The sequence below is a fragment of the Palaemon carinicauda genome, chromosome 6 (assembly GCF_036898095.1).
Source record: "Palaemon carinicauda isolate YSFRI2023 chromosome 6, ASM3689809v2, whole genome shotgun sequence".
Classification (NCBI taxonomy): Eukaryota; Metazoa; Arthropoda; class Malacostraca; order Decapoda; family Palaemonidae; genus Palaemon; species Palaemon carinicauda.
Genome location: NC_090730.1, coordinates 16,793,614 through 16,810,188, shown reverse-complemented (window position 1 = coordinate 16,810,188; position 16,575 = coordinate 16,793,614). Strand labels below are relative to the sequence as shown.

Here is a 16,575-nt window from a genome sequence, read left to right as displayed (position 1 = left end):
GGGAGGAAAATCTTTGCTGTATTGGCAGTCTCAGACTTGAGCTTTACCTTTAGATTGAGCAGAGTTAGCTCTCCTCTTCGATAGAATGGTGTCTCCTCATACGAAGTTTTGAGTGCATTTGCTCTTAGTTAGAAGTCAGACCTCCTCCTTGGAATTTAGTTCACGTATTACATTCTCTGAAAGTCAGACCTCCTCCTTGGAATTTAGTCCGCGTATTACATTCTCTGAAAGTAGCTCCTTATGAACCACTTAGTCAGTCATCAGACAGTGACTTGACCTTCAAGATCGTTTTCCTGTTAGCCCTGGCCTCCGCAAAGAGAGTCGGCGAACTACATGGTCTGTCCTACTACGTTGCCCATTCAGGTAGATAGCAACGAGTGACTGGGCTAGAGTGAGTGAGTGAGTGTGTGCGAGTTAGTTACAAGAAGTTACAAGGATTTTGGGTGTCCATCCACAAAGACACTATTTGCTCTTTGGTAGAGCAATTTAGTTTAAGCATTTAGTGTTCTTTTGATCTCGTCTAACTTATTCTTGAATTCGTTTACCGTGGTACGTTTTACTACATCCATTGGAAGTCTATTCTAAGTATTTGCTATAAAGAGAGAGAGAGAGAGAGAGAGAGAGAGAGAGAGAGAGAGAGAGAGAGAGAGAGAGAGAGAGAGAGAGAGAGAGAGTGTGAGTGTGAGTGTGTGTGTGTGTGTGTGTGTGCGTGTGCGTGTGTGTGTGTGTGTGCGTGTTACAAGGATTTGTGATGGCTCAAAGACTTTTAAGTCCATCCGCGGAAACTTCATTTGCTCTTTGGTAGAGCATTTAGATAGTTCTTATGATCTTGTCTAACTTATTCTTGAACTCGTTTACCGTGTTACTGTTTACTACATCTGCTGGAAGTCTTTTCCATGTATTTTCTATAAAAAGAGAGAGAGAGAGAGAGAGTGTGTGTGTGTGTATGTGTGTGTTTCATTATGAAGAGATTTCAAATAAGTTAAGAAAATTAAACTCCGTGTTATTCGTACTGTCTGTGCACATAATTACAAAACGGTAGCATGACCTTGAGATCAGCTGACATTTACCAAAAGTAAATCAAAAGTAATTGTTGTTTATTGAAATGATGCAAACATGCTTTAATAAACCGCAATTAAACACAATAATGTCTAATGAAATATGAAGGCTTGATTATGAACTAAAAATTAAATACTGTATGAAGTTTTCTAAACATGAACTATCCATATGCGCTCACACGCACAGAGAAAGAGCGAGAAATGTGCATGATAGCTGATAATGAGGGCTATAAATGAACTACTGTATATGAAAACTGTGATATCTAGTAACATATTGGTGCTGATGTAATATTCATTATGAAGATATTTTGAATAAATTAAGAAATTATATAAAAAATACGCCATTCCTATGTGCGCAATCTTTTGATACGGTAGCGGGACCTTCAGACCAGCTAATCATAACCAATAGTAAAAAAATATCAAGTAATTCTGGATTGTTAAAATGCTTCCAAAATAGAATAAATAGAATACAAAAATGCTTTAATAGAGCTTATGATATCCTATGAAACAAGAAAATGAAATGATATACTGTAAGAAAATATTGATAAAATATGACTTAGATAATTGCCGAATCATGACGCTTCACAATAAATCTAAGGAAACTTCACTTTATAAGTTCGACATACTTCCAGATTGACTTACGATGTGTCTCTCTGTCGTAAGTCAACGACTTCCTGTATATTACAGTAATATACACTACAGTATCAGCAAGTGTTATACAGTATTATTAGATAGGAACAACTATACTGTGATAGAAACCAAGTAAAAACAATGTTAGACAGTACTTTTTGGGTTAATTATCTGTGTATAGGCAATGGCAGAGTTGTTTGATCAGGTTAGGAGTTATCCCACCTTAGAGCAACAAGCATTCGTGATTTTTCACTCTTCGCGCCTGTCTCTGTTGCCTAACCCTCGCAAAAAACAAGGACTTGACTGTATATACATATATATTTGTTATGTCCAAGATCCCCCTGTGAGATGGAATTGGGCAATGTCTAAGTTAAATGTGGGGTCTAACTCTAAGTTTACTCTTACCTTGTCAACTCACAATGCTTAGTTTATAAACCTTCGCACGGATTGCCCAGGCTTTTAACACTCAGAGTTAACAGCTCCTGAGAAGCACAGAGTAGCACCCCAGTTCAGTCACCACCCATTTGATTTTTTGGACTTCCATCCACCTTAGGGTGAGTTTTCGCTGTAAGGAATTTAATGGTTTGTATAAAGTGCCGGAACAAATGACAAATTTAGAAATCATTTGTATTTTTCACAACTATACAAATCTGGAGCTCTTAACACATACAATACTGGTCCCGCCATCATCTTTCCTCGGAAGTCCTGCCGCAATTGCAAAGTGACGTTCAGTTACCAATGCTGGTGTGAGCAGGGTGGTTGGCCTATTCCCCGCTCCGGTAGTTACACTTCACGTATAAATTTTACGGCTAGTTTTAGCTGTCATCGAAATATATCTCCTCTGTAAAGAGCTTGATGTTTGTATAGTTAATAAAAATACAAATTATTTCCAAATTTGTTATTTTTCAGTCTTACAAACCTGATTTTTATAAAGTTAAATTTCCCGCCTCAATCACCTCTCTCAGCCCCGAGCCAAAGTCAATAAATGAAGGGCCTACGACAGGTGAGTGGATCGGGTTACTAACCTACGTGCACCACCTGTTGTTAACTAGTTTGATAATGATTTCAACAGCTATCCAGCTCCCCTGAAGATATTTCCTTATTCTAAATGACTCAGGTTTGTATAGTTAGCGTTTGAAATAAAGGGAGTGTGATATCTATGGGATAGGAATCTTTTGTCATAATACAACCTATTAGCTTTTTGTATAGGTAGAAATTTGAGAATAAGGGTGACAAAACATTCTGTTTTTAGTGGTGTATCCGAAAATTAAGTATATCATCACATCATAGAAAGGTAGATAAGATATTAGAGGTACTGTGTTTGAAATAGGGACCTAGAAGTGAATGAAGATGGGAAAGTGGATTGAGTGACAAATGAGGAAAATTTTGGGACGGCTAGTGATAAAAGAAAACATTAAAAGCTGGTCCTGTATTTTGAGAAAATGGTGTATCCAATGAGGTTATTGCAAGAAGAACGTAAGGTAAGAGAGTGAGAACCAAGAGACTGGAATGGGTGATGATCTGTAAGAGATGTCTTGACCACATTAGTAGAAGAGTTCAAGTTTTAAGGATTATTGGTATTGATAGAAGTTTGAATAGTGGGGAGCATAGTGAGAACTCATGTAACTTACAGTTTATACAAATCACATAACACCTGGAATTCCTTTTAGTTATAGTAATACCGTAGCTTATTACGCTAATAAAAATGTACTGTGAAGTATAGTGTATTATTAGACAAACTAAATTTTGTGTCACAGCATTTTGAATGCAGATGCTTAACATTAGATAAAGACAGGAAGATATTGTAATTGATAGACCATTCCTAATTCCTATGGTTTTACTTTTTCTTTACTAAAGGGTGGAGGACGAATTAGTGCATCTATACACGTTGCGCGAACTGTATGCCGTAGGGCTGAGAGATCTATTGTTCCTCTGACAACTACAGGTCTTGTCGATGAGCAGGTTTTGATTTATATTAATAGGTAAGTTCATTCTTCTTGGTGATATTTATACTACCGAGGTGTATGGATGCATAGCACTTTTTTTTTATATGGCAGCCTCATCCTAATAAGGTGTCCCAGGAGCACTATTCACCACTGGCATCTCAATTCTCACTTTTTAGCTCCTACTGCTACTTGCACATCATCTCAACTGCAAGGCTGAAGCAAATGAATGGTCCCATTGATTCATGAAGCATATATACTTCCATGAATCCTGCAATGGGACTGCCAGTTTATATCATTGAGGTATCTCCGTACCATCTGATATGTAGTGGCTCGGTCAGCTTAATGAGTTCAGGCCCTTGTCTAACCCTTCATCTCACCCTAAACTTTTGCTGTACTGTATGCAATTGGTACCCAACTAAAGACTGCCATACAGTGAGAGTATATAATAAAAAGGATACAAAGAAAAGTATATTGTCAGGAGATGACATTATTATATACAAAGAATCATGGAATGCACTACATTAAGCATGTTATGAATTTTTAGGAAAATTTGCTGGAGGGAAATCTCATAGAAAGTAGACTATTATATTTTTGTCTACATGTCAGACTCTTCAACAAGTAGTTGAGTAATAAAGGAATCACTTTGAAAGGGGTCTTGCAAAAGATAAATATATCGAATCCAAATTTTATGAAATTTTCTACTTAAAACAGGAAGATAATTTTTTTTTATAACTATGATCATCCGTTGCATTCATATCCTTCAATAGTAGTACCATCCTGCTCATAATGCTATATGTTGCAGTTATTTCTAATAATCATGCTTTCTCCACCATAAGATTTAATTCTACACTGTATTCTAGAAGTTTTATTCCAGCTATGACCAGATTGTGGAATGATCTTCCTAATCAGGCAGTTGAGTTGGTGGAACTAAAAAGTTCAAACTTGCAGCGAATGTTTTATGTTAAATGGGCTGAAATAAGGCTCTTCATAGTTTATATGAGAAATATCTGTTTTAATGTTTGTTACTATTCTTAAAATGTTTTATATTGTTCATTAAGTCTCTTGTTTATTTATTTTTTTCCTCACAGGCCTATTTTTTCCTTGTTGGAGCCCTCGGGCTTATAGCATCCTGCTTTTCCAACCAGGGTTTTAGCCTAGCTAGTAATAATAATAATAATAATAATAATAATAATAATAATAATAATAATACCCTTGGTATCATTTAAACACCTACATGCCTCCTCCGTTCAGCCTGATCCACCCGTTGGTCAACCAAGTCTTGAATATGCCAGGCCTCAGGATGGCCCTGGTGGCTTTCAGATGGCCTCATGATTGGGAAATTGTTAACAATTCTTGTTAAGGCCTGGAGAAAACTACCCTAATGGTCCACACTTCTCTGTTAGTTGCATCTTCAGAGATACCACCAATCCATGAAGTCTCTGGAACTTCTTAGTTTGAGATTATCTGGCATCTCCTTCGAGCAAAATTTTTGTGTGAGGCACTGCACTAGTGATGTGTAGATACCTACAATGGTCATCTGCAGCTGTCTACCAGGGAAAGTGAGTTATCCATTGCAATTAGTGTTGTAGACTGGATGCTTCTCTGGTCGGAGTATATTTAGTGCAGATCGCTTATTTCCTCACCTTCGGTTCCCGAGGGAAGCACCTCTCAGTTGTTGCTATCAAAGGCTACCACTCAGCCTTGATTATAGTCTTTCAACTGAAGGACATAAATCTCTCCTTGTGGGAGTTGCCTAGAACAAAGATCTCTCCTCCTCGTGGGTGTTGTCTATGCTCATGTAGAGGTTGGAGCAGTCTTGCCCACTCCTGGGCTTCTAGCCCAAGGAGTGTGATGTGACTCAAGTTTTCAGGACTTTTACCCTTACCTCATTTGAGCCTTTTTCCTGACCATAGTATCAGCAAAGAGAGTAGGTAAGTTACACGGTCTCTCTTATCTAGTCACTCATGCTGAGGGTTATAAGGAGGTCTCCTTTAGTTTTGGGCCAGATTTCGTGGCCATAACCCAAAAATCTTAAGTGCACAACCCCAGGTTTGAGACCTTTTCTAACCCCTCTATAGAAAGTGTCAAGTAGCAGTTGAGAGAGGATGATTTTGTGTCTTGTGACAGCTCTGCGGTTTAATCTGAAGAGGACCTGACATCTCATGCCTGAGTGTCCACGACTCTTCCTTAGCACTGGCAGAACCAGCAAAGAGGTGTCTTGAGACTATCAGTACTGAGAGGTTTGAGGTACTAGCTAGGACCAGGGCTCACAAAGTTAGGGGTATAGGCCCCACCCTAGCCTTTGAGAGGAATGTCACAGTCAACCAGGTGTTGAAGGCTGGAGTTTGGAAATGGCAAATAACCTTCACAGCCTTTTACCTACAGGAGTATATCCATAAGTCCCTTGACACTTGCTTTTGGACCTGTGGTGACAGCTCAAGTAGTTTGTAGAGAGCCTAGCTCCACACATGGGACAATGTGGCGGGATACACTCAAAAGCAACCCCCAAATCCTTGATCACTCTTGACAGACAATTGTCTCAACAAAGCAAACTTTCCCCTTACGTTATCAACAGCGGGACTCATGGACAAAATGGACATAAAAATAACAAAACAACCTTAAAACTATACGTATTTCTTAAAACTAATATGCGTAATATGAACCATCCCTAGTCAAAATAATATCACTTAAAACTAATCAAAAACTTAACACTAAATATATAATATCCGTAACACAATTCAAATAAACCCAAAATACCCTAACAAACTTAAAATTACAACGCACACCAACATCAAAACAAATTATGTGTTCATATGTATTATGAGACACCAACACTGTCGTCTACCCACAGCCAAACTGTCTTTAATGGCAAACTACCACTATATGGGAAACAGAAGATTGTCTGTCAACCTCTTCCGCACGACCTGTCACCGGAGCGTCAATATAAGCATTCTGACTTTTTTCCGTCACGCGTAAACACACCAGAAATCAGCCAATTATCAAATATAACTATTTATCTGCTAGTGTAAGCAACTCGTGGGCCACCTGGTCTCGTTGGAGAAGCTAGTTCCCTAGGGGAGGCTCAAGCTGAGGTCAGTCCAGTGGAATATGAAGGACCTCTGGCCACCGGGAGACCCGCCTCAGTCCTTAGTCATGATGACCCCAGCCACCAGAAACATGCTCCTCTGGTGGTCCGACAGGGCAAACACCCTACGGGGCATGCCATTCGCTTCCACCCCTCTGGAGATGTTGCTCTTCACGGACGCGTCAAAGGAGGGATGGGGAGCCCATCTGTTCGAAGAACCAGCAGAGGGAAAGTGGTCCCCGGAGGAGAAGCTTCTCCACATAATCCTGCTCGAGCTGCTGGCGGTTCAAAAGGCCCTTGGAATATTTGCCCATCGGCTGCGGGGAAACGCAATAGCCCTCATGTGAGGTGGCTTACATAAAGAAGCAATGAGGATTGAGATCAGAGAGCTGTGCGATCTCACGGCTCGAGTCCTGGAATGGGCCGAGAGGAATCGCATCATTCTGACAGCCAGGTTCATTCCTGGAAAGAGAAACGTCCTAACCGACGGCCTCAGTAGAGCAGGGCAAGTAGTGGCGTCAGTGGTCACTACACCCACAGGTGGCTCAGAAGGTCCTACAGTTGTTGGGCTCACCAGTGATAGACCTGTTCGCCACAAGGCTCAACACGAAGCTCCCCGTGTTCTGTTCTCCTGTCCAGACCCGGCAGCAGTGTTCGAGGATGCCTTCCAGCACCCATGGGACGGACTCGACATGTATGCCTTTCCCCCCTTCGGGATTCTCAGGGAGGTGCTCAACAGGCTCAGGCAATCAAGGGCAACAGTGATGACTTTGGTAGCGCCCTGGTGGCCGGAGAGGGAGTGGTTCGCGGATCTACAGGACCTGGCCACCCTTACTCCGTGGCCTCTTTCAGTAAGGGAAGACCTCCTGCACCAGCTTCACTTTCGAAGTTTTCATGAAAAACCTCAGTGCCTCCAGCTACACACATGGAGGTTATCGAGCGCCTGTTGAGAAAAGAAGGATACTCGGGGAAGACGTCTTTGAGGATGTCAGGGTATCTGCGGAAGTCCTCGATGGCGGTGTACCAGGCCAAGTGGACCACGTTTGTGAAGTGGTGTGCCACGCAGAACCTGAGGTCTATGGATGCGTCAGTCCACAAGATTGCAGACTTCCTGGTCCACCTGAGGGATGACCTGGGGGTCTCCATTCCAGCCATCAATGGGGTCTGAGCGGCCCTGGGGCAGGTCTTTCAGCGCAGAGGCACCGACCTTGGGGCCTCTCGCCAGATTACCTTGCTCATCAGAAGTTTCGGGCAGTCTTGTTCCCCCGCGCCGCTCGGGTCCTGCAGTGGGACGTAGCCAAGGTTCTCAAAGTTTTGACAAGGCCTCCCTTCGAGCCTGTCAAGGATATTCTAGATAAAGACCTCACCCTCAAGGTGGTGTTCTTGCTGGCTCTGGCCACAGCCAAGCGCGTGAGTGAGCTCCATGGCTTGTCATTCGAGGTCTCGCACTCAAAAGGGTGATAGGACCTGTCCTTTAAGTTTCTGCCTGAGTTTATGGCCAAAATGCAGAACCCGGCCATTGCAGACCTGAGGTTCGAGGGGTTCTCGGTCCCGGCCATCCCTCACTCGGACAACCCGGAAGACTTGCTCCTGTGCCCAGTGAGAACGGTCAGGAAATACCTCAGCAGGACAGCCAGACTCCGGCCGGGCATCAAAAGTCTGTTTGTCTCCTCAGGCCCTGTAAAGAAGGCCGTGTCGAGAACACGATCTCCTTCTGGCTTCGGCAAATCATCAAGAGAGCTTACACCAGTGAGGGGTCTGCAGTCCATGGTACCCAGCGACCCCATGATATTAGAGGTCTTAGCACTTCTTTGGCCTTTGACAGCAACATGGCATTGGGCCAAAGCATGCGAGCAGGCACATGGTCCAGGCAGTCCACCTTTACGGCCCTCTACCTGAAAGACTACACGAGGAAGTCCCGGGACACTCTCTCTCTCTCTCTCTCTCTCTCTCTCTCTCTCTCTCTCTCTTTTTTTTTTTTTTTTTGCCAACAAAAAATAAAACAAAAATTAATCCTCCACAACAAGAAGCCTCTTGTCTTTGGCAACATTTAGATTTATGTCTGGAATGAAAAGTAGAATGTCTAGTTATTCTCCTTAACTTTTCCTTCTCTTTTGGGGATGAATTGTTTAAACCTTGGATCTGACTTGATGGTGGTAAGCTACCCCCTGAGCTCCATTCCTTAGAATCTAGAGAAGTAATCTCCCCCATCCTCCCTGAATGAGGGGGAGGATGGGGGTATATATTCCAACCCATTAGTCATCATACACCAGGTATATCATTCAAGATTGCTCTCTCTTTTGTGGAAAGAGATCCCTCCTTTGACCATGTACTAATCTTCTTAGTACAGGACCCTCTTAAAGAGAGAATGTCTTGTCAAAGTCATCATGTTGTATCCATGTTGAAGCATTATGATGGAAAAAAGTGCTTTCGAACTAGAAAAAATTACTCCCCCAGTTTGAATCTAAATTTCGTCTCATCTTTTTCTTCTTCTCAATATTACTTCTACCTCCTCCTAATTTTATAAATTTTTTTCGTGTTGCTGCCGTAACTAGTGATATTTCCATTATATTTATATACAGTGGTACCTCTACATACGAATTTAATCCGTTCCACAACCGACTTCGGGTGTAGAAAATGTTCGGATGTAGAAATGAATTTTCCCATAAGAATCCATTGAAATAGGATTAATCCGTGGTTGAGCCCAAAAACCTATGATAACTCCTTAATAAATTACTACACATAATTACACATGACAATATGCACTCTAAATTAGATAATAGACATGTAAAAAAGAATAATTATCAAGAAATAATAAATAAGAAACAGGTTTTTAGCGTCACTTTACCTTAGAAAGTCCAGCGCAGGCGTCGGTCTTGCTACGCAGAGAGGAGATGGACGGGCGGCGAGGAGGTAGAGAGGGTGACTACGATAAACGTACACTACCGTAACTTATTCTAACTTACACTAAGTGAACCTTAACCTAACTTAGCTTTTTAATTTTTTTATATTTTATATTTTTTTTTACATTTTCTTTTTTTCTTTTTTATTAATTTTAATCACTTTCACTCTCTACACTTAAAATTGATTGAATTTTTTTCTCTTCACTCTTTGCCGTTTTCTTTGAACCACTTCCTTCCTCTTCATCACGAGTTCGCTTCGTAGTTTTTTTAAAGAAGCTATCGATAGAAAGTTGCTTGGTACAGCTTTTCAGAATGTTTCGAAAATTAGTTTGGCAAACATCATCGAACTGCGCAACTACACGATAAACCTGCAATTTTTTTGGATGGTATTTGTCGATGAAGTCGACCACGTCTTGATATTTTCCTAACATTTCTTTTATTTGCGTCGAACCTAACACATGTTCTACCTCCTCGATCCCTTCCTCGTCATCACTCATGTGCTCAGACATAGCATGGAGTTCCTTGAGCTCCTCTGTAGTAAGTTCGTCGTGATGTTCGGCGACAAGTTCCGTGATGTCATCTGCGTCGACCTCCAGACCCATGGACTTGCCAAGGGAGATGATTTCCTCTATGTCTTCCGCTGCACCCACCACGGGATCAGGTTCGGGGTCAAAACCCTCGAAATCTCGGGGAGAAACTGCATCAGGCCACAGCTTCTTCCAGGCAGAATTGAGGGTTCGTCGAGTTAATCCCACCCAAGCCTGATCTATGATCTTCAAGCAGTGCACGATGTTAAAGTGGCTTTTCCAAAATTCAGGCAAAGTTAAGTTTTCAATATTAAACTTACCCGATAATCATGTAGCTGTCAACTCTGTTGCCCGACAGAATTCTATGGAGGGATACGCCAGCTATCACAATACTAGAAGGGGGTGTTCTTACCAGCGCCACCTGTGGCCAGGTACTCAAGTACTTCTTGTTGACACCTCCTCAATTATTCCTCTGTCGTGCTTCTGACAAGACGTTCTGGGATACGCTTATGTTCTTGGAGTATTTTCACGACTTTGGTGAAGTATTTCTCTTTGATTTCGGCTGTCGCTTTACTGGAAACTTCTATTTTAGCTTAGTTAGCTTTTGGAATTAATTTGATTAATTTTGGTGACGAAGAGAGTATGAACTCTCGTTCACCTTTCAATGGCCGACCCTTCCCTTAGACGGAAGTGTTGGTGTCTAAGAGAGTATAGACTCTCTTTCTTAATTTTGCTTAACAAAAGTTATAGATTTTTATATCTCTCCGCCTCTTATAGGCCTCTTCGATTAACTTCCTTTTATTATAAACTTATTAAAATTAATTTTTATATTTGTTTATATTCGACCTTCCTAATAGTAGGCGGTCTTTTCTTGTACCGAAGTTAATTAACATTGAGCCCGTCATTTCGGTTTTACCTGTTAACATATTATGCTATTTTAAGGTCTTTGAAAGAATTTCTTTGATAGTCTCGTACTTTTTCAAAGTTGAACTAACGTTTTGTTTGTCTCGGCATTTGTTGACGTTCAGAACGTTTCAACTTGCACTCTATCGTTACGATAGAGAAAGAATGTTCACGGTTTCACATTGCAGTAAGAGTAACCGTGTCTAGCGTTTTGTTCATTCTTTCTTAACTTAATGGTTTTGATCCTAATAAGGAACTTTTCTTTTTGGGAAATATTTCAGTTTTTTCCTTTAACAATAATATGTTTTAACGATATATATGATTGGGCTCTTCTCTCAGGTTCTAAGTCAAGAGAGAGAGAGAGAGAGAGAGAGATAGAGACGGAGGGAGAAAGAGGATAAACGTTTCCCTCAAGCCTGCCAGGCGTACGAGTAACGTCGTTATCGTTTTGCTCTTATCCCTAGTCTCTTTAGGGGAAGAAACTAAACGTTTCTAGAGTGATCTAGTGTTTAGTCTCTTTCCAGCCACTGAATTTTCTTTCATTAGATTTTTCTGTTACATTGTAATTCTGTTTTCGCAATTACTAACTTTTGAGAAGGATAGAATTGCGTGTTTCAGGTACAAACCACTTAAAGTTTCGAGTTCAGTGAAATAAGTGCAAACAGAAATCAAAGTGATAAGTGATTAGTGCAAAGTATGTCAGTGTTATGCGTGAGGGTACTTTTGTGCGCGCCAGTCGTCCTCCCAGTCCGGGACCTCTTGCAAGCTCCCAAGCCCAGGGGAGAAGCAATGTCGAAGGGCAAAAGGGTTCGGCAGGCCTTGATCGGCGCACAGAAGTATCCTCGGTGGTTGTGGGCGTGTCTTACCGAGACCGTCACTCCCACCCGCAGACGATTGAGCCCTTATTTTGCTCGTCTGCAGAAGAGATTTAGAGGAGAAAATAAAGGCAGAGTTACGCTGGTCTCAGGTCTCAAGACCTCTTAAACGTAAAGTCCAGACCTATGCCAGACGTACGAAGTCGGGCTGAGAGTGCGCCTACACTCCCCCCCCCCCTATGCTCGCTCCGCCTGATCGCAGTACCACCTGCCAGGCGTACGATGTTGTGGACTCTACTACAGTCCATGCAAGCACAGCTTTCGGACCTGATGCGTGAGTGTCGTGCTGAGAGTGTTGCACCTCCTCCTCCTCCTGCACCGGTGGTGCACCAACCGCCTGCACCCGTTCAGCCTGTGCTGCACCCGCCTGCACCGGTGGTGCACCAACCGGCTGCACCCGTTCAGCCTGTGCTGCACCCGCCTGCACTCGCTGCACCCAGTCGCAACACCATCTGCCAGGCGTACGATGTTGTGGACTCTACTACAGTCCATGCAAGCACAGCTTTCGGACCTGTTGCGTGAGTGTCGGGCTGAGAGTGTTGCACCTCCACCTGCACCCTTTCAGCCTGTGCTCAACCCGCCTGCACTCGCTGCACCCAGTCGCAGCACCATCTGCCAGGCGTACGATGTTGTGGACTCTACTACAGTCCATGCAAGCACAGCTTTCGGACCTGTTGTGTGAGTGTCGGGCTGAGAGTGTTGCACCTCCCCTGCACCCGTTCAGCCTGTGCTCAACCCGCCTGCACTCGCTGCACCCAGTCGCAGCACCATCTGCCAGGCGTACGATGTTGAACCTCTTTCTGTGTTCTCTGTTCCCAGTGTTGTTCAGCCTCAGCCTTCTTTAAGGCAACCTTCGGTTTGGGATCAGGAGGATTACCCCACTCTTCCTCCTCCTCCCCTGGCTGCTCCACCGGTGGTGCAACTCTCGGTGGAGGTACAACCTCTTCCACCTGTGAGTCAGTCTCCTCAGCTGCTGCACCGAGCTCAACCCGTGCACCCTGATCCTGCGCCTCAGACACCTCTGCTTGCGGGAACTTTACCTTGTTCTGCGCAACCTCGGTCTCTTCACGCTCCACTCATACCACAGGAACAGGAACTTTCTGCACCTTCCACTGTTGTTGTTCCAGCTCGTTCTGACTCTGCTGTTCAGCATACCTTACCTCCATTTTCAAACCATGGCAAAATATGAATCATGAGTTATGAATGTAAGGTAAACATTATGTTGATTTTTTAAACCCCATGCAAGCATGCATAAAGCACTCTAGCACTGGTCATGGAATTTCTGAGGAATGTTAAACGCCATGCACACGCTCTGCTTTCCTTACAGCAGGCTCTGCTTACAGCAGGCTCTGCTTACTACATGCTCAGCATTCAGCATGCTCTGCATTCAGCATGCTCTGCATACAACACATGCTCTACATACAGCATGCTCTGCATACAGCATACTCTGCATTCATCATGCTCTGCATACCTTACCGCATGCTTCTCAACATATCTTGGGTTGTTGCCAACTCACTAGACTGTCAAGCAGTTTCATAACGTTGCCTTCTAGTCTGCTGCTTTTGCACCAGTGAACCCTCACTCAGAGAACTTAGCTTTTCTAGGATAAGGTCCCTGTAGATGAGAAAGTTCTTTTCTCCCTCCTTCTGATATTCCCTTGAGGACTCTGTCATTTGGAGGGAGCCTTTAGCTGCATAACCTCTTATGGACTTTTATTTAAGCATAACATGCTTACAGGGAAGGTAATGGTTCCACTTCAGCCGCTAATCCCGTCTGTTACCACACCTGCTCCCATAGACCTTGAGCTGTGTTGCATGACATGCAGTCCAAGCTTAGTCCTTGTTAGAGGATTTTTGTTTACGAAGTCAATGTGTCACGGGGAAGACGTTCAACAACCAACAGAAGGGACTTGTTGTGACGCAGTGCGGCAACCTCAGCAACCCGTTAAGGAGTTGTCTGTACGACCCAGATAGTCTAGACAGATTCGGGTTGTCACTGTACTTCCTCGCTTGCCCATGATTGTCAGTTTACAGACTGTGCAGCAGAATCATGATCTTGTGTCCGGCTCCGTCAGACGACTGGCTTTTAAGAGCTCCCACAAGTCGTCGCTGTCTGGAGATTTTCAAATGGACTATGGATCTGACCAAGGAACTGGGCCTCCTGGTCAATTTTGAGGAGTCTCAGCTCGTTCCATCCCAGACCATTGTTTCCTTGGGTATGGATCTTCAGAGTCGAGCTTTTCGGACTTGTCCGTCGGCCCCAAGGATCTTCCAAGCCCTAGAATGCATCCAGAGCATGCTGAGAAGGAACCGATGCTTAGTCAGGCAGGGGATGAGTCTAACAGGGACACTTTCATCGCTGGCCCTGTTCATCGAGTTAGGGAGACTCCACCTCCCCCCCCTTCAGTATCATCTAGCTGCTCACTGGATAAAGGACATGACGCTAGAGACGGGCTCAGTTCCTGTTTCCGAAGAGATGAGGTCTACTCTAACGTGGTGGAAGAACAGCATTCTTCTCAAGGAAGGTCTACCTTTGGCTGTTCAGACCCCCGACCACCGTCTCTTCTCGGACGCATCGGACACGGGCTGGGGTGCGACACTGAACGGACAGGAATGCTCGGGAACATGGAATCAGGAGCAAAGGACACTTCACATCTATTGCAAGGAGTTGTTGGCAGTTCATCTGGCCTTGATAAACTTCAAGTCCCTCCAGCTTAACAAGGTGGTGGAGGTGAACTCCGACTACACCACAGCCTTGGCTTACATCTACAAGCAGAGAGGGACTCATTCGAGGAAGTTGTTCAAGATCGCAAGGGACCTCCTCATTTGGTCAAAGATCGAAAGCTCACGCTGGTAACGAGGCTCATTCAGGGCGATATGAATGTCATGGCAGATCGCCTCAGCCGTAAGGGTCAGGTCTTCCCCACAGAGTGGACCCTTCACAAGAATGTTTGCAGCAGACTTTGGGCCCTGTGGGGTCTGCCAACCATAGTTCTATTCGCTACCTCGATGACCAAGAAGCTCCTCTTGTATTGTTCTCCGATTCCAGACCCAGCAGCAGTTCGCGTGGATGCCTTTCTGCTGGATTGGTCCCATCTCAACCTGTATGCATTCCCGCCGTTCAAGATTGTCAACAGGGTACTTCAGAAGTTCGCCTCTCACAAAGGGACACGGTTGACGTTGGTTGCTCCCCTCTGACCCGCGAGAGAAGGGTTCACCGAGGTACTGCAATGGCTGGTCGACGTTCCCAGGACTCTTCCTCCTAGAGTGGACCTTCTGCGTCAACCTCACGTAAAGAAGGTACACCCAAACCTCCACGCTCTTCGTCTGACTGCCTTCAGACTATCGAAAGTCTCTCAAGAACTAGAGGCTTTTCGAAGGAGGCAGCCAGAACGATTGCCAGAGCAAGGACGACATCCACTCTCAGAGTCTATCAGTCTTAATGGGAAGTCTTCCGAAGCTGGTGCAAGGCCAATGCAGTTTTCCTCAACCAGTACCACTGTAACCCAGATTGCTGACTTCCTGTTACATCTAAGGAACGTAAAATCCCTATCAGCTCCTACGATCAAGGGTTACAGAAGTATGTTGGCAGCGGTTTTCCGCCACAGAGGCTTGGATCTTTCCTCCAACAAAGATCTACAGGACCTCCTTAGGTCTTTTGAGACCTCAAAGGAACGTCGGTTGTCCACTCCAGGCTGGAATCTAGACGTGGTCCTAAGGTTCCTAATGTCATCAGGATTTGAACCGTTCCAATCAGCCTCTTTTAAGGACCTCACATTAGAAACTCTTTTCCTCGTGTGCTTAGCAACAGGTAAAAGAGTAAGTGAGATCCACGCCTTCAGCAGGAACATAGGTTTCACATCTGAAACGGCTACATGTTCCTTGCGGCTCGGTTTTTTTGGCTAAAACGAGCTTCCTTCCCGTCCTTGCCCTAAGTCGTTCGAGATCCCAAGCCTGTCCAACATGGTGGGGAACGAACTAGAGAGAGTACTTTGCCCTGTTAGAGCTCTTAAGTACTATTTAAGAAGGTCAAAACCATTACGAGGACAATCAGAAGCCTTATGGTGTGCTATCAAGAAGCCTTCTCTACCAATGTCTAAGAACTCAGTTTCTTACTACATCAGGCTTCTGATTAGAGAAGCAAATTCTCATCTGAAGGAAGAAGACCTTGCTTTGCTGAAGGTAAGGACACATGAAGTGAGAGCTGTGGCTACTTCAGTGGCCTTCAAACAGAACCGTTCTCTGCAGAGTGTTATGGATGCAACCTATTGGAGAAGCAAGTCAGTGTTCGCATCATTCTATCTCAAAGATGTCCAGTCTCTTTACGAGTACTGCTACACCCTGGGTCCATTCGTAGCAACGAATGCAGTAGTAGGCGAGGGCTCAGCCACTACATTCCCATAATTCCATAACTTTTTAACCTTTCTCTTGAATACTTTTTATGGGTTGTTCGGTCGGCTAAGAAGCCTTCCACATCCTTGTTGATTTGGCGGGTGGTCAATTCTTTCTTGAGAAGCGCCGAGGTTAAAGGTTGTGATGAGGTCCTTTAGTATGGGTTGCAGCCCTGTATACTTTAGCACCTTTGGGTTGATTCAGCCTCCAAGAGGAACGCTGCGCTCAGTAAGGAAGACGAACTTAAAAAAGAGACA

General features: G+C 44.0%; 1 protein-coding gene across 1 annotated transcript in view; it reads left to right on the top strand.

Annotated features, from left to right (window-relative positions):
* The window catches only part of LOC137642453 (corrinoid adenosyltransferase MMAB-like), a 99,571-nt gene that overhangs the window by 61,404 nt on the left and 21,592 nt on the right, over positions 1-16,575 (top strand). Inside the window, exon 6 of the mRNA XM_068375017.1 lies at positions 3,546-3,670. Coding sequence (XP_068231118.1) covers positions 3,546-3,670 — 125 coding nt within the window. The remainder of the gene's footprint in view (positions 1-3,545; positions 3,671-16,575) is intronic.